The sequence below is a fragment of the Plectropomus leopardus genome, chromosome 2 (assembly GCF_026936395.1).
Source record: "Plectropomus leopardus strain MGB_pleo_1.0 chromosome 2, ASM2693639v1, whole genome shotgun sequence".
Classification (NCBI taxonomy): Eukaryota; Metazoa; Chordata; class Actinopteri; order Perciformes; family Serranidae; genus Plectropomus; species Plectropomus leopardus.
Window position 1 is genome coordinate 34,897,495 of NC_142177.1, and position 17,253 is coordinate 34,914,747.

The following is a 17,253-nucleotide window of genomic DNA, read 5'->3' on the forward strand; positions in this document are numbered from 1 at the left end:
AATAAATACAAAACTACCTGCAAGGAGATACCACTAGCGGTAAGCAAGAATTTAATTAACTTTTTTTCCATAATTTGGATAATAATTTGGGAAAACAAGCCCTTTGACTGGGATCCTGCAATGCAGCTACCCAAAGCACACCTTTCTTCACAGACGGAACAATCAGAGAAAACCCTCGGCTCTCCAGACACTAAAATGTGGTCTTAAGGACTCTCCAGAGCCTCTTTGAGAGCATGTCTGTTGGCTAAGAGTCTGAACCAGAATGGACCTAAAGACCTAGAGATGGAACCTGAATCAGTCATACTGTTTGACTGAGAATGTAAGGTCTGCCATTCGCCTTGAAGGTAGCCTGCACAGCCTCCATAAAAGGGCCCGTAAAAAAAGAGGCTTCTGGCTGACAATACTGTTGCTTCGTGTTTGCAGTGCTGGTGGGAACGGAGGATGAAGCAACAAACACATTTGGCTAAACTATGAAATTTGAACTCTGTATCTATCGCTTGCCAGTATGGCCCATGCATCTCTGCCTGTGGTTGCTCCAGCAGACGCAGTAAAAGGAGGATGTTAATGAACTGCTGTCACACGTAGGCTGGTGCCTTTGAGGCAGCAGTCAGGATTCTCTCCACGTACTCAGTCTGTTTGCAGTGTGGAGGCTGTGATGTGCTGCCTGACTGCAGAGAGTTGCTCGCGGCCAGACAGGAGGGGACCAACTCAGTACAGGGGGTCCCTGCTGCGGTCCCACTCTCTCACCAGCAGAGCAAAGGCGCGGCTCTGTGTGTGTGCGTGTGTGTGTTTGCGTTTTGGCTCCTGTATGTGTGTGTTTCTTTGTCTGAGATGCATGCTGGCTCGTGCGCAGGTGCATTTGTCAGCAGGAAGCACGTGTGAATACATGTAACGCGCACATACACACTGCAAGCACTGTCGGGCCCTGTAGATTGTTACTCAGATTAGCAACAAAACGGATAAGGATGACAAGGGAAAACACAATGCATGTGTGTGCGATTGTGTGGGTGTGTTTGAGAGAGAGACAGAGTCAGTCCGCTGTTCTCCCCTGCAATCTGCCACTGCTGCACCCTGGGTAGTGTCAGAATGGTTTGGGCACCCGCTGTGCCACCTGTCACCCCCGGCCCCGAGGCTCACTGCCGGTCCAGCCACCCGACACTGAGGCCCAGCCTCAATTAGATTGCTATCACACAACCAGGATTGGCTCTTTTTCCCAACAGGAGATTTCTCTCTTTCAGCTGACATTGTTAGCTTTTACCTCTATACAAAAAACTCCACTCTCCAGGTGTGATTTCAGCGTAGGTCTTGCTCTACATTATTTAAGTTTTAAATACAAATCTACAGCTTGGACATATGTAGGGGTGGGAAATCTCCTTGTCAGTGCGGCTGCTAATGACATTATCACAAGAACTCAGCAAATAGGGTACCCCTTGAAGGGGAATTCGGGGACTCTCTTGTAAGCATGACATCTGGCTCCACCAAACATCTGAGTAAGCAGATTGGCCCTGCAGGCCTGGTGTGACAGCCGACGAGGAAGCTGGGAGATGTGGGAGAACTGATCTGCACAGCTCCACTGCTCAAGCTGTCACTTTAGCTTGGCTTGGCACAGTTAGATTCTCCTTGGCTCTGAAGCATTAGGCCCACTCTTCTGACTGCCGCTGCCCTGCTGGCACCAAGCCAAGTCTTTCATGGGGGAGGTCAATCATCACTCTCACTCTTTCTTTCTTCCTCTTCTTCTTCTGCTTAGTCGCTCTCAGCAGGGCTCTTGCTTTTCTATCGCAATCTTTCTCTTTTTGTCCTCCCCTGCCTCTTTCTTATCCTATCCCCACCAGAAGGTACGAAATGGGATCCATTATAATCTGCCATTATTTGCTATTCCCAGTTCCTGTGGAGCACTCTGAGCTACTCATATGCTCTCTCCTTGCCATCTTTGTTCTTCTCTAAGTAGGCGTTCAGTCGCTCCGTAGTCTCTCCACCCACCAGGATCCACTTTGGCATGTTAAGTAGGGTTGGTCATCGAGTCTCGGGCATCGATGGGAACCGGGACTAACATTCCGATTCTCCTGGAACCGTCCAAATTTTTAATTTTCGATTCCTAATTTCGATGCCCAGTCCGCCGACCGAAAGAAATATGCCAACATTGAGGCAGAACAAATTGTATTGCTAATATTGTGGGTCAACTCAAATATCCAGCTAACGTTAGCCCGTGTACTTTTTCATAGACAAACGACCTAATGTTAACGCTAACGTCAGCCAGGCAGTTGACCAGATTCTGCGATGTGCTACTCTGTTCACTCGTTCAAATTCAAACCATGCCCAACCCTAATGTTAAGACAAGACAACTTGTTATGGATTACATAAATGCTCCACTGAACAAAATTGATGTTAAATGGGCTGCAGTTACATTACACCTTTGTACCTTACTGGATAAAGCCCTGAACAAGACCCCTCAAATTCACCCATTCACACACACATTCTGTCACCAACCGTGGCAGAGCTGACATGCACGGCGCTGGTTTGTCCATCAGGAGCATCTCGTGGTGCAGTGTCTTGCTCAAGGACGCTTTGACATGAGGACAGGAGGACCAAGGGATCGAACCACCAATCATATGATTAAAGGTTTGCAGTATTCCACTATTATTCAGATAATGACGACCAAAAGACCACCCACTCTACGTCCTGAGCCACAGTCGCAACCTGTTTGGGCTGATGGAGTGAAAATCTCCAACATTAACGGACATACTAATAATCCACTTTTATTCTAAATATGACAAAATTCTGAGCATTCTTTGGACATACAGCCCATCAAAAATATGCATCTACACTGAAAGTTTAACGGCAGTTTGCCAAAAACAGCTTCTTGCCCATTTACAGTCAGCTATGTGTGTTTTCATGAATGCATTGTACACAAAGCAACTAATTTGCAGTTTACAAGGCTGCGGGGTCGAGATACGTGCATTAAAAAAAAGCCTATATATTTGGTTAGAAGAAGAAACACACGTATTTTAAATACTATAAAAGATTTGGATATTAACAGATTTATATCACAACGCCAAACTTTTCAGGAAGGTAGTTGAAAGAAGCCTGTCTGCATGGTCCGCCACTAATGGAAAACTCTTAAAAAATCCTACTTTGAAGCAAAGAAGCAAAATGGCACAAGCAGCTCCAGATGTTTAACTTTGCCATATTTTGATGTGATAAACTATGTGTTAGGGCACAGTAAACAGAGAATGCACGACTGCATGTAAAAGGGATTAGCAGTTGTATATTCATTTTCTTTAGTCATGTTAAGTAGCTTTTTGGGAATATTGTCTTACAAACACTGGAATATTCTGTGCATAGTCATTTTTGCATTGCGAGTAATCTACTTGGAAGCCAAAAACAACAAAAACTGAACTGTTGGGGTTACTAACTTTTGTACTTACCACAGTTTACTCTTGTGTCTTAACTCTTATAAAATCTAATATTAAAAACTAAAAGCGTTTTGCATTATTCATACAACCCGGAGATAAATAATAGTACTGTAGAGTAGAATCATATAATACATCTCCAAATGCTGAATATTTTGTCTTATAATTTATTAATTTGGCTTTTCAGCAAAGACACTGTGGACATAAAATAATATGAATATTAGTTGAGCAACAGTTCTACACCAAGGTCCAATGTTAGGTAAAGGCTGAGGCAAAAAGTGTCTCAATTAAATCCTGCAAAAGGAACATTTTGTGGAGGCTATTCATTATTCTCTCCAAGTACCTAAGGAAATGAGTTATTTGAGTCAGGTAATTACCCACTCACGACAGAATAAACTGTTCTCGCTTCTAATTTTGCAAAGTGCATATATGTAACCACAATGTCTTGCATTTTTAGTCATCCTTCTCTTTCCTCCTATATTTTGGGCCACAGTAGCTAAATACATTTAAGAAAACATGTTGCAAAACCTCATCAATATGTGCATTCAAATGTTTGTCAGTGGCTGTTATTTTTTAGTGGTGAATATGGTGACCATTCTTCCAACTTTAGAAGTTTTTTAAATCAGTTTGCAACATAAGAGAGGCCTCTGCTGCCACCTGTTTTGTTGTCTTTGCTGTTGTGGTCATTTAAACAGTACATTTTACTTGGAGCACATCTTTATGCGAGATACTACTCACTTGTCTGGCCTGCCGGGCACCTGCAGGCGTAAGCGACATTTGTTCGCACTCTGGATCTGTTCTTCTTTGATGCGGATAAGCCTCTGTAGAGCCAGACACCAGTCCTGGGCCACAGTGGTGTTCAGGTTCTTTGAAGGAGAAACACACACAGTTAAAACTTGTTTTTCAGCTGGAGCATACAGTAGGTCATCTCCCAGGGACATGAGCGTACAGGGCACAGGGGCATACTGTAGCTGTACTTACATATTGATATTCTTGCACATAAACAACCGCACATCCACTCGCGGCGGTACATTATTTGACGCTGTGTGGATGTGACATTTTTATCCCCTCAAATGTAATGTTGAATTCACTTCAACACCAGCATCCACTTTACAGTAAAACCTAGTTCCCTCAAGTCAAACAGAATCAAATCAATTTTCTGAAGTCAATGAGCTGTGCTGAAGTATTTTTGTCTGTTTGTTCGGTGGACAACATTATAACTGAGTGGAAAGTGAAAATCAGTCATTTAGTTCCGTGCCAATATCGCTCCTCCTGAGGACATTGTGCTCATTAAGTGCAGGGAAGCAAAGGTGGCACTATTAGCCTGAGAGGCTCTTTGGTGATTGCTGGAGTATAGCATCCCGGCTGTGTTATGTAGTCTATGGTACTGTTAATGTGTTAGTGGCTGACTACTGGGAAGTGTCCTGATTTGAACGCCACAGGAGGGGCGCTGCCAATTTCTCCTGCAACATAGCAAATCTGACACTTCTGTCTACTGTAGAATATCAGAGGGAACATCGCATTCCCACCATTGTGGCACCGTTGATGGGAGATCGATGGGAGACTTCATGCTTTTAGAAATTGATGATTCAAGGAGAATATGAGACGGCTCTCTGATCACATTTTCAACAACTAGAATTCTTTTGCAATTTCTTTAAGAGGAATAGCAGAGACGAGATTTCCCCTAATGGTTATCCGCTTGCATTGAATCAGACTATTCAAATTAGTTGGGCATACTTCAATTTTGTCTTTGCAGCCTTTGTGATTCCTTAGTGTGTTCTCTGGGCTTATTGCAAAGTAAGCTGCAGTTTACGCAAGACATTTGTATTTCATATATTCTACCCATATATATTTCCATATATCAGTCAATATCTTGAGATGACTGGCTTATAAATAATTCGTTACACTGAAAGCAGATTTTGAAGGAGAGAGAAGCAAATCTGAAGGTCAGCCTGGAGAGATTTTTTTTTTTTTCTAAGTGGCCAATTTGAACTGAAGCTTTTAAAGAAAACCCTGAGAGAAAAGGGCTCAACTGTGCGGTGGTGTGATAGAGTGAGATGGACTGAGGAAACCCGTGCCTGAGATCTCACCTTTGCCCTGACTTTGTTGCATTATATATGTTGTATGATACACATTTTTCCGGTGAGACAGTGCAGCCACAGCAAAATGACATGAAGCGACACGTACCTGGTACATCCCCTGCAGCGTGCCCACAAGGAGAGTGACCTCCTCCACAACAGAAAGGTCGTGTTGCAGCTCCTGCAGCTCCTGGTAGAGACGTGGAGGGCCAAGGATGGCTTTACCTGAGAAGAGGGCAACACACAAAGCCTTAGAGGTTGTAATAATACAAACCCTTTTATATATTTCCTATGCAAGAGAAAAATAAGTACACTTATACGGTTTCAGGAATGAATCACTATTACCTAATTCATATATCCCTCTAGGACACAATACTATAAGCAACAAATAATCCTTCAAGAGCCAGCTACCGCAAATGTAACTGTAAAATGTGTTTTGGGGTTGCCACACATTTTCATGTACAAATATTTTCAAACTTTTCAAGGACCCATAATGAAAATTCCCATGACCATTCACAACATATAACAGAAACAAAACACTTTACAGCTCCAAATGTTAATTATATTATAACAAGCGATCCGCAGACAGAGTGGAGGAGTGACAGCTGACAGTTCAATTAGCCTGTTTGTTATTTTCTTTCTTTGCTCCGAACCTTCGAACTACCATGCTCTACCCTAGGGGTCAACAGATTATCAACCTGGCTGATTATTGGGGCCAATATTTGGCATTTTGCCAATTATCGGGGTATCTGTGTTTTATTTTAATGATCGCCAATAAAATTAATTAATTAAAAAGTGCAGAGAAAGGGAACTTGCTGTATCTGATGTTGAACGTTTCAGTTTTGACTAAACATTTTCTAAAGGCATCCAAACAAGGTTTTGTGTTGGAGATTGTCATGTTCCAATTTCTAATACTGATTTTCATTTTTATTGTAAATGCATATTGGTGCCAAATATCTGTTATCGGTCTCATTAACTACTAATAATCAGTATCAGAATCGGCCCTGAAAAAAAACAATATCAGTCCACCCCTTCTCTACTTCAGAATACGTTCAAACAAATCCAAAGTGTGCAACTGTAAGTCCTGAATGTGGGTTTTGCTCAAAGTATATCTGGACACTAGCTCTCCATCCACCAAAGTTTGCTCGCTCGCTGTGGGTTTTAAAAGGGTTTGTGGAGGTTGATGAGGACACCATCACTGCTGCTTACAAAAGTCTACTTGTTGGTTGCTAGATGAAAGCAATTTCTGATGCACTGTGATATAGTTTTAATATATTCACTAGACACCATTAGACTGTAGAAAAAAAAAGTGCCCTCAAACATTAACAATTATGTTGAGTTCGAATGTACGTTGTAAGATGTTCCAGGTAGATGCAGCAGAAAAACTAAAAGCAGTTTTTCCAAATTCAGTATTTGCCTGGGGAACACTGAGTGTTAAGCCATCACTTGGACATGTAGAATAATTACACAAAGACTGGTTTAATAAAGTGCTGAGGTATGGTAGCATGTTGCCTTTCAAGACTTTATAAATGAAAAGAAACCACAGCCGATCTCTTCTCACAGATAAAGGTGCCCATCACACCTTATCATAAAAATCGCAATGATGGGTGGAGTCACTGTTACTTGTCTTCAAGATCAGTAACCAGTGAAGGTGTAACTTGACTTGATTAAAAAAAAAAGATTTCAAGTAATTTTCTATCAGTCAACTTGTTATTTGACGGATACAATACCAACTATATATACTATAAACATAGTGTAGATGGTATAAAGACCAACTCTCGTGGTGTAAGTATGGAAAGCGTTCAAGGTTAGAGAGTTCTCCCCTCAAAGAGAAAACAATGACATTGCCTCTGAGAACTCATGGAAGTGCAGAAAGAAAAGTTGCTTTAGCTGAAACTCCAGTGGCACTAATAAAAGCGGTTCGATGTGCGTATGGATCGATCTTCATTATTTGTTGAACTACAGAGAATGAATTTATGAGTAAAAAAAAAAAAAAAATATCAGATGGAGAAACTGTTACTTGGAGCTATGATGCCCTTTTGCTGGCCACAAGGAATGCAGGTGTCTCATTAGACGCAAAATTCAGCATCGATTTGAGGCCCGCTACCTTCAAAGTCTCTCTCTCCTACTGCTGCGAATCGATAGCTGTGTCTCCTCCTGTCTGCCATCCTCCGTCCTAGCTCCCCTGGCCCACATCTCCCCAGCAGCAGGCTCCACAAGAGCTGCCTAATTAAATTCTGCAGGTAGATTTTGCTCCTGAGCTGTCCTGCACTGTCACCGCTGCCACATAATAAAGTAGCAGAAGAGCTGAGCCGGTAGGCGGGCTTAGTGAGCCATGCTCCTCCGAGGGGACCTGCCGTCTTTTGTCTATCCACGTGCATAAATGGAGTGAGAGTAAAGCCGTAAGAGGAGAGGGACTGAGAAAAAGAGAGTGGTGGGCTTGCATTGTTCATTTAAAGAGCTCCATTGTAGCTTTTGGGGTTTAATGGGATCTTTGTCACAGGCCGCCAGTGACATCTGTCATCTGTGTAAAGAAATCAATAGGTGAGACATCTGAATATAAAAGGGTGCGCTGTGAGCTGCACGAACAATGTCTTCCTGTCCTCTCCAAAGGGATTGCCTGAAACCCTGTACAGGTTCGTTGAGTCCTCTGGGGCTTGCTGTTGGCTACGGCCCTAGAGGTGAATGTGCTGAGTTGTAATCCAGCGTAATCCCGTTGGTGAGGCAGGATATGGTTTTCACACTCAGACATGGCTATCCACATCGGCCGCCAGGCACGTAGCTCACTGGTGTGGAAGGCCGGAGCCCAGAGGGGTCCATCCCTGCTTTCTCTGGAATAAGTCAGCAATCTAGCTCTCAGCTGCTGTGCCAGTGACGCCGGCCAGTGGATTTAAAGACAATGCAGCTTCCACACCTGCATCAAAACCCCTGTCTGATCCGCAGCCAAAGCCCAGCGGTACATTCTGACAAAAAAAACGCACTCCTGACAGCAGGTCAAAAGAGAAGCAGCAATAAGGGAGGTGTAATGGGGGCAGAATGAAGGTAAGACGGCGTAAACAACTGGAACACTCTGCTTTCGGAAAAAGAGCACGTATATCAGCGGGCTTGCCGTGTGTTGGTAAGAACAGACAGAGTAAGAGACAGTCCGACAGAGACAAAAGGGTAGAGTAAGAAAGACGGGGCTGCATTTCCCTAAAGGCCAGCTTTCTTCAATAAAGAAGGGCACCAGGGCCTGCAGAAGATGAAAAATGACTCCATTTTGAGGCATGCTGAGGGAGCGCAGGATTTAGACGAGACACCCCACTGAATGACATCACAGGGGATGAAACTATAAATAGATGGGACAGCCTGTCTGAATGAAAATTTGGTGGGAACGGTCCCACAGATGTTCGGGGAGGTTTCTGGATAGGCATGATTAAGGTGACCGCACTGTGTCGAAAAGGTGGCAAAAAAAAAAAAGAGAGAGATTGTCAGAATCCAGCACCCTCTGTGGGGCATAACATTTGCAGAGTGAAGGAAGCAAGACAGCTGCATTGAGAGCTAACCTTAAGTGATCCAAAAACCTTGCAGCAAAGTTGTGAGTATACACTACCTGAGCAAAAGCAAAAACTTAATCCGGTGAGAATCTGAACCAGCTCTCAAAACAGTTGCTGCTTGCCGAGCATGACACGGGGAGCTCTGAAGAAGGCGCCATTAATATTTAAGTCATGGAGCTGCAACTTTAAAAAGCCGGTACCATTACATCCTGATAAGGCTTTGTATCTCCCTTTTCCCATGGCACATTTATCAGGGATCTCGTCAAGCTCTGTATACACCAGAGTTTAGTGAGGGGTGGTGGGAGAACTAGTGTTTCAACCACCGATTCCTATCTACTGCTACTGGCTCTCTAATTGGGCCTGGAAAGGGAGGGAATAATCTCTGCAGATTGATGACTCCACTCAAAGATGTGTTTGTGGTCTATCAGAGAGTGAAATGAGACTGTGGGGATGCTGCGGCAGGGGGCTCTCTACCCCCACATCTCTCTCCAAGATAAAACACCCTAGGCAGATTGGAACAAGTGACCGTCATCACTATCCTCCTCACAAACACATCCTCAATCAGAGTGACAAGCAGCGCGGATGCATCTCCAGCCCTCCGCGGGACACTTGAGAACAGAAACAGATTAGCCTTGCTGAGTCAGAGTAAGGGGCTGAGACTAAAAGTCAGTCCAAGTGATGAGATTAACTGGAGGATGACACATGGGGGAGAGGAATGAGATACAACTAGTTTGCTTTTTTTGGTTTTTACCTGAAGTGCAGGGGACGCTCATGCGCTTTGCTCCGCTTGGTTGAAAGAAGGTTTCTTTGCTTTGAGAGCCCTCCTGCCCCACCTCGACTACTTGCACCTGCTGCAGGGGGGCGCTCCACTTCATGGTGTACTTGGGGCCGATAGGGACCAGGCTGCTGATATCTGGAGGCCCCCTGGTGGAGAAAAGAAGAAAACAAAAATTAGAGGAGGCAGTTTAGAATGAAAACAACCTGAGAGAAATTCCCTCCCTATCCGCATCCTGCTAACAGCACTACACCCGCCTCTCCATAGGAGGAGAGATGTCATGAAGACAACTTGGGAGTGGGAATTAGAATCTGTATGATCAGCCATGTTCCCTGCCAAAATTGTACCCCTGGCTGTGAGGAGGAGTTCATTGCTATTCATGTATTCCTGTAATCACGCAGACAATCAACATTGTGATCGGTTTGTCAAGATCCTGGAGGGCAGACAAAGTCAACTTCGGGACACTTGAGTTGAATGAGACGTAGAGTGATAATTACTTTGAAGGCTTAACAAGAGGGCTTTAAGCGACATCTTTGACAGGAGCTTTGCAAAATATACAAAATCCCTTTTCCTGTTTACTTCGAGAAAGGGAAAGCAGAGTGAGGAAGGAAGGGAGAGAGAGAGAGAGAGATGTGATCAATGGTGCTGTCACAGAAGATAAATTGGAAAGAAACCAAAAAATGTTTTATGTCAGTAATCTAGGACTCCTGTAGCTGTAGTTAGGCATTCTACCATTTGTTTAAAGCTGATAAAGCTCCTGCGACTCCAGATAGTGCTCAAATCCCCTAGCAGCTATTTCTCTTTCCTATGCAGTTTGCCAAAATATCCTTGCAAAACCTAGGGCATCACATTAGAGCCCTGTGCCACCTAATAGCTATTTCTCCAAGCAGTGCAGTTTAGCAGACTCTCCTTTCAAAACTTACACACAACTTCATGCTGGAGCTGCACATTATGAACGCATTAGCAAAGTATTTTTGAATGCAAGGGCATTCGGTTCGACTCATTCTGCAAGAGGGACTTACTTGACATTTATGTTGGCACAGATGAGCACATCATCAAAGAGGAAGACCTTTCTCTCCTTCGACTTCAGGACTTGTCCCCGTTCGCCGTACACAGTCTCAATAAGCGTCTCACAAAGGACCAGTGACCCCTGCTCCGAGTTCAGTTGCTAAAAGGGACACAGCAATCAGATCAGAGACGAAGAGGCGACAGCATCACAAAGGGCCAGTCCTCCAGAGTTCAGATCCTGGAGGACACACAAGTCAGTCTGGGAGAACAGATGTCTCATCGGGGATTAGAAACGCATTCATGCTGCTGAAGGTCATTTAATGTGCGCATACGTTAGGGCTGAACGATTAATGGTGATGTAACAGAATGCAACTTTCAAATCGTAAAAGTTTCCCCTTTTTTTTATATGCTACAGGATTTAACCAACCAGAGAGCTGGAAACACCTGCACACTCGCCACCGTACGCTCCACATGTGACGTATGCAAATGAGAGTAGTTGAAGAAAACAGTTTATAAAAGGCCATGCACAAGCTTTGATGCTCGCAATACTGCTGTATAAAAATGGCCATGGCCCACTTTAAGTGCAATCCTCATATTTGTTTATTAAACTGTTGTAAGATTCGCGTAATGTGTGCATAGTGAGTGTGTAGTAGTAGGGTTTGTAGAGAGAAAGCGTGAAGGTGGGTGCTCTCAGGGAAGAAGGGTGTTGACGATTGGAGCAGAGGAGAAATTAGCTATATTAAATGTACAATAAAGGAGATTAAATGTACAGTTTAGGTTTCAGTTTGTCCATAATAACTGATAATTTAAAAAAAACTTCCTGTGTCTGGCTTTCCAACTTCTAGATAAATTAACAACATGTTTAAAATTTGGTTAGTGTGCACTTAAGTTTGTGTGATTTGTTACTGTGACTATCTGGAGATTAGTGAGATTAATATTTATATTTAGATTTCATGTATAAATGTTCACACAAGGAATATTGTTTTGCAGTGCTTTGTTGTTCTTTTTTCAGATTTTATTTACATTAAGTTATGGGGATTATATTCCATGTTTACAAGGCTTTTAGTTACAAGTAATGTTCTACTATGACTGAAGATTTTAACAATTGATTGGCTAAATAAACCAAAGAAAGGTTATTTAAATAAATTCAAGTAATTTGATTTCACCATAACATGTAGGCTATTGATACATGAAAGAGCAGTATATATGTTGACTAAACCAAAGTTGTATTGGTCATACTAGAGATGTCCGAAAATATCGAAACAATTGAGCATCATAATATTATGTTTTGTGATATTGTATAGATTCTCAAAAACACAATAACTTTTTAATTGTTAGTATTTTTATATGTTCACCTAAAAAATGATCATGTAAATGTGAATGTCTTTGCTCAGATTGTAGAAAAGGTAGTGCTATGATTTTGGTGTTACAGGGACTGTGATAAATACAAATACAGATCCTGTGATATGACTGCAATGACAAGTATGTATATATCAAACTGTTTTGCATATGCAGTGACAGTTTTACTAAAATAAGATTTATTTTTCACAAAAATCTACCCGTGTTAATAATTTTTAGGGCAAGAACCCCATGACCAGCTTAATTTTTTTAAGAAACACACTATGAACTAACATTAATGCATTTGCTGTAGCAGTTGACAGTTTATAACAGTGAACAATTGCTTCAAAAAAGGAAGATTTAATTAATTTTTTTTATCCATCTTCCATTAACATTTTCAAATGAACATATTATAGTATAATTATTTTAGTAATAAAGAATTACTGATATTTTTAAAAATATCTCTAGTTATCAACAGGACTCAGAGCAGCCCTATGGGCTGTCTTATCCTCATTTCAGAAACACTGCCTTACAGGATCGCAATATATTCAGTATATTGAATTATAACCTCTGTATCATGATACACGTCATATCCCATGATTTATGCAAATACACAGCCCTTTGGCATACTATAAAGTCATTTCTTGCTTCTGTATGGTGAAAAATGCAGATAAGGAAAAAATGGAAAGGAAAGGAAAGGAACTTAAAAAAAACTCATATCAAATTGTAATTGCAATATTGCTAAAAAAAAAATAAATCGCATATAGATCTGTTTAGATCTTTCACACACACAAGGCAGACATACATCTCTCCCCTGTTCCTTCAGCGAATGTAATGTAAGAGAGAATGTACATGTTCGTTCACTATCTTTGTCTGCACACACGTGATGAAAGGAACCTAAAGTCAAACTTCAATTTAATGGGGCAACATGAGCTGCCAGAAACTTTTTTTTCTCGAAACACACTTTCAGCAGATGCTTCAGATCGTCTGTACCATGCTGTCCGTAACTACCACAGAGTACAAACTGGCTTAGCTTACTGTCTGAGCACTGGGACACACAATCCTTTCCACCACAACAAGGCAGCTACACATGGATCTAAGCATAAACAGTTTGCTGCATGCACACCTTTACACACACATGCACCCACACACACAGACACAGTTAATGAATCCAATAACAGATGCAATTTATGCTACAGTATGTTGGCACATGCTGTGCTTTCCAGTCATCCATATGTTTGGCAAAAGGAAACCGCAAAAGAAAGCTCTTTTTCTTTTTATCACTTTGGTCCAGCTCCTTTTATAACTGCCTAAATCAATACTTTTAGTTTTATGCATACTGCGCCAATCTATGCCAGACTCATCACAATTTATACTGCAAGCAGCAGGTTACGTCCAGCTATGGAGTTCACATCCTGATACTTTGATGTTTGTTTGTTAAAAGGTGCGCATATTTTGCGAATAATGAATCTCTCTGCTGTGTCCATTCGACAACCTGCAGTGCAGTAACGCATCGGACCACATTTCACAGGGAAGGATGTCCTATCTGCAGGCAATCTGTAGCTGCTTTTGGCTGTGGCTCAGATAGCACACAAAATGAGTCATTAGTCTGAGTAGGACTGCCGTTTGATGGCCACAAAACCGTACAACTCCCTCAAGAGGTGGGCTGCTATAAGAATACACCCTTAAAGTCTTCAAGCATCAATAGGCACAGAGGACATTGCACCGTGCACGTGTGCATGTGTGAGCGGGAGTGCATGAGTGTGCGAGTGTGTGCTAAACCCATTCTCACTCACATTGTTATCTGTCCTATTCCGGCGACTTAGATACTTTGAGACAAAGAATGAATATTTCATTGGATGGTTATGGGGGCAATAGAGGATACTGTTTCCTATTGGAATTCTGCAGTGTCACCGCAGCAAATGGAATTCTGTGTGGAGTGGAGGAGATTGGCCGAATCAGCTCATCTCAGAGTCCTGGAAAGCAACGGCTGATAGAGAGAAATAAAGAGAAGGGGAGGTTGTGTGTTAGAGAGAGAGAAGAAGAAGACAGAAGCAGATGCGGTCACACTAGAGAAAGAGAAGAAGAGTGCATAAGTGGAGTGAGAAAGTAAGCAAGAGAGTAAGCAAGGGAGTGCAAGAGGGGAACAGAGGGGAGGTAAAGTGGAGAGGGAGGAAGAGCGACAGGGTGAAAGAGATAGCTCTCTTACAGTTTCCAATTAAATGTCTCATTTACCCCCTAATTCTTCTTATTCAGAGCAGCATTTGTTCAGATTTGCAGCGGCAGGACTGTAATTTCAGTGTGGTAATGGAGAGGCAACGCCTCTGCCATTGCATTTGGTACTGTTTAGGAATGATAATGGGCATCATTTCTGGAAGATAATTTCTCTAAATAAAAATGCCTCCCCAGATTAATGTGTGGGAAAGTGATATAAGCGATTGCTGTATACTAGTTTAATTTATAGGTGTTTGGCTCACAGTGATAACAACGCAGCGGAGTTAAAGGTCTTGGGGGCTAGCTCGCAGCTGATGAGATTGGGGCATATGTGCGTGTGCAAGTGCGTGTACATGTGCACGAGGGAGTGCATGTGTATCCAGTCACCTTACTGAGCAGGCGATCACTGACGCTGCGAGCGAGTTGTTGAGTCTCTGCAATCTGGTCAGCTACTCGTTTCTGTTCATTCAGCTTCTCGGCCAGCATCTCCAGCTCTGTGAGAGCGAGCTGCAAGGGCAGACGGTCCACGTGGCCCTTCGGTGTATTCTTGAGCATATCCTAGAAAAAGGTAACAAGGAAAGTTTTAAGTAAAGATACTATAGAGAAACTCTCTCTGTTCAAGGTCTTTTATTTCTGACTGTATGTTGCTATGAATTGAATAGTAGCAAAATAATATGTTCTGCTCGAGAGTTTTGCAGTCTCCTTGAAAAGTTTAAATGTGGGTCAAATTCCCTGTTTGAGTTTAGGTGCGAGACTATCGCAGATTCCAGAGGATTTAACAGTGTACGCCACAATAGCTTTCTAGTGGCTATGTAAACTGTGTAAAGCTCATTGTATTGCAATGTCTCCCCTTTAGTAAGCAGTGTTGGCTAAAACAAACAGGTCTAAGTGTAGGCTTTGTGGCTTGTGTCTATTTTTGTCCTGCATCTATGACCCAGTGAAAGCTCTGTGTTGTCTTGATGTGCATCTCAGATGTACCTCAGCGCCTTGAGCCCCAGTTCCCTGTAATGTATGATTTAATACATACATTTCCTATTTGGAGGACTGAGTTTGGGCTTGAAGAAAATGCCTGATTCACATTCATGACTTATCTTTTGAATTCATGGATAATCAATGCCTACTGAGGGATGAAATGAGCTTCTGCAGATCCGGAGAGTCAAGCTCAAATCCAAATCTTTGCTCAGAATGGAAAGTGGAAGTGTCAGGATGTAAAGCCAGCATTGTGAAAAACTGATGTGGCTAGCTACTTTTTTAGCTCTAGCGAACCTCAGTGTAAAAGTATACAGGGTGCGACTTCTTGTACTTAAGATAAGCTAAAATATACACTCCAGTTTGTGACCTTGCAGCTTTGCATTCGTGTTGCTGAATTTTAATTCCACTCTAGTCTCTCATATTGGAAGTGTTCAGCTAGTGAAATTAATGAATTAAAAAATAATTTAAACATCTATCCCTTTCCAAACAACAAACAATTTCATACCTGCAGGAGCAATATGAACTGAGGGAATCGCTGAATTGGTTTAACCATCAGGCCGTACAGAGTGATCCGGTCAACACTGGATGCTTGCTTCTTCTACAAGCAAAAAGAAACAAAAATAAATCAGAAAATGCACTTGGAAAGAAGTTCTTGCACAGCAAGGCTTTTAGGAGGAAACTATGCTATTCCTACATTAAGAAGAGTTTGTCAGAATCCTCTATAGACCTTGTGTGGGCGGGTGAGTGGGTGAATAAGGTATGAAAATCAGGGTCTGTTATTCATATGAGAGTATGAAAGAGGATATTTTTTGAGTGTGTTATATGTCTAATGTATTACTGTAGGCGTAGGTCAGGAGAAGATCGTTTCGGTGCAGTGTCAAGTCTGTGCCACAATGACACCATCAGTGTAAAAAGGCAAATCACTGGGCACATTTAATAGATGGTATGGTGGCAAAGGTTAGAAAAGATCAACTGTGAGACAGAAATACAAAATAAAAATAAAAAGACATCATCTGCTCCAGTATACAGATCAGGAGCTAACATATAATCTGTTTTCTTTTTACTTTAAGTGTACTTATTGTTTCTCAGGGTGAGGAAATTAATTTTGCATTTTTTAGATGATACACACAGATTAGAACTAGAAATCTCTTTAATATACACTTCATATTACAAAATAAATTAATTTGATATTGAGACTCTGATATGAGATACAGATAGTGCCTGAGATTTTGGTAAATGTAATATCATGATCCAGCCTAAATGTGTTTTCCTAGAAGTTAATGTTGCAGTCTATTAAATTCAAACATCAAATATCTGAGTATATCTGTTTCCAGCTGAGGGAAATTAATAATGAAAACCTCATCTTTTTTCTCATGAATAGATTTTAGTCTCTTTCACATTTTTTTTCAATACTGAATATCATCACATTGTATTAAAAAATAAACTCAATTTTCAAGGCACAGTATTAGTTAAAAAATGTTGCGATAACTGATTTTGTTACCACTGAACTGTAATTATTAAATTGAAACCACTAAATGTGCTTAATTCTTTTTAATAAAACAAGCATAGCATTAAAATTATATATGAAAATCTGCATACCGTAAAACTTCAAAAACCAGCCTGGTTCTTCATTTCATTCAATCACTGAACTCAACTAGCTGTCATTTGGGGCAGGCATTTATGTCAGACAGGCCTTTAATGCTTTTCACACAAAAGTCTTGCCCAGAAAAATGTAATCAAATTGTTTAAATCTTTATGAATATTACTTGTATAAAAATTACATCGAATGACATATCAATTACGAATCATTTATTTGATCAAACTCCAAGACAGCGCATCTACGCCAACCTCATGAATGCAGAAAGAGAGAACCCTGTAGCAAAATACTACCGTAGGAGAGATAAAAGTGGAAAAAAGTTGAT

General features: G+C 41.6%; 1 protein-coding gene across 2 annotated transcripts in view; it reads right to left on the reverse strand.

The window, feature by feature from the left end:
- arhgef10la (Rho guanine nucleotide exchange factor 10 like a) overlaps window positions 1-17,253 on the reverse strand; it is a 156,471-nt gene that overhangs the window by 93,103 nt on the left and 46,115 nt on the right. For both annotated transcript variants that reach the window (XM_088069371.1, XM_088069367.1), the window contains 6 exons: window positions 15,837-15,929; window positions 14,747-14,917; window positions 10,822-10,967; window positions 9,776-9,948; window positions 5,598-5,713; window positions 4,149-4,276 (listed from right to left, as the gene is read on the reverse strand). In XM_088069371.1, the coding sequence (XP_087925497.1) occupies window positions 4,149-4,276; window positions 5,598-5,713; window positions 9,776-9,948; window positions 10,822-10,967; window positions 14,747-14,917; window positions 15,837-15,929 (827 nt within the window). The remainder of the gene's footprint in view (window positions 1-4,148; window positions 4,277-5,597; window positions 5,714-9,775; window positions 9,949-10,821; window positions 10,968-14,746; window positions 14,918-15,836; window positions 15,930-17,253) is intronic.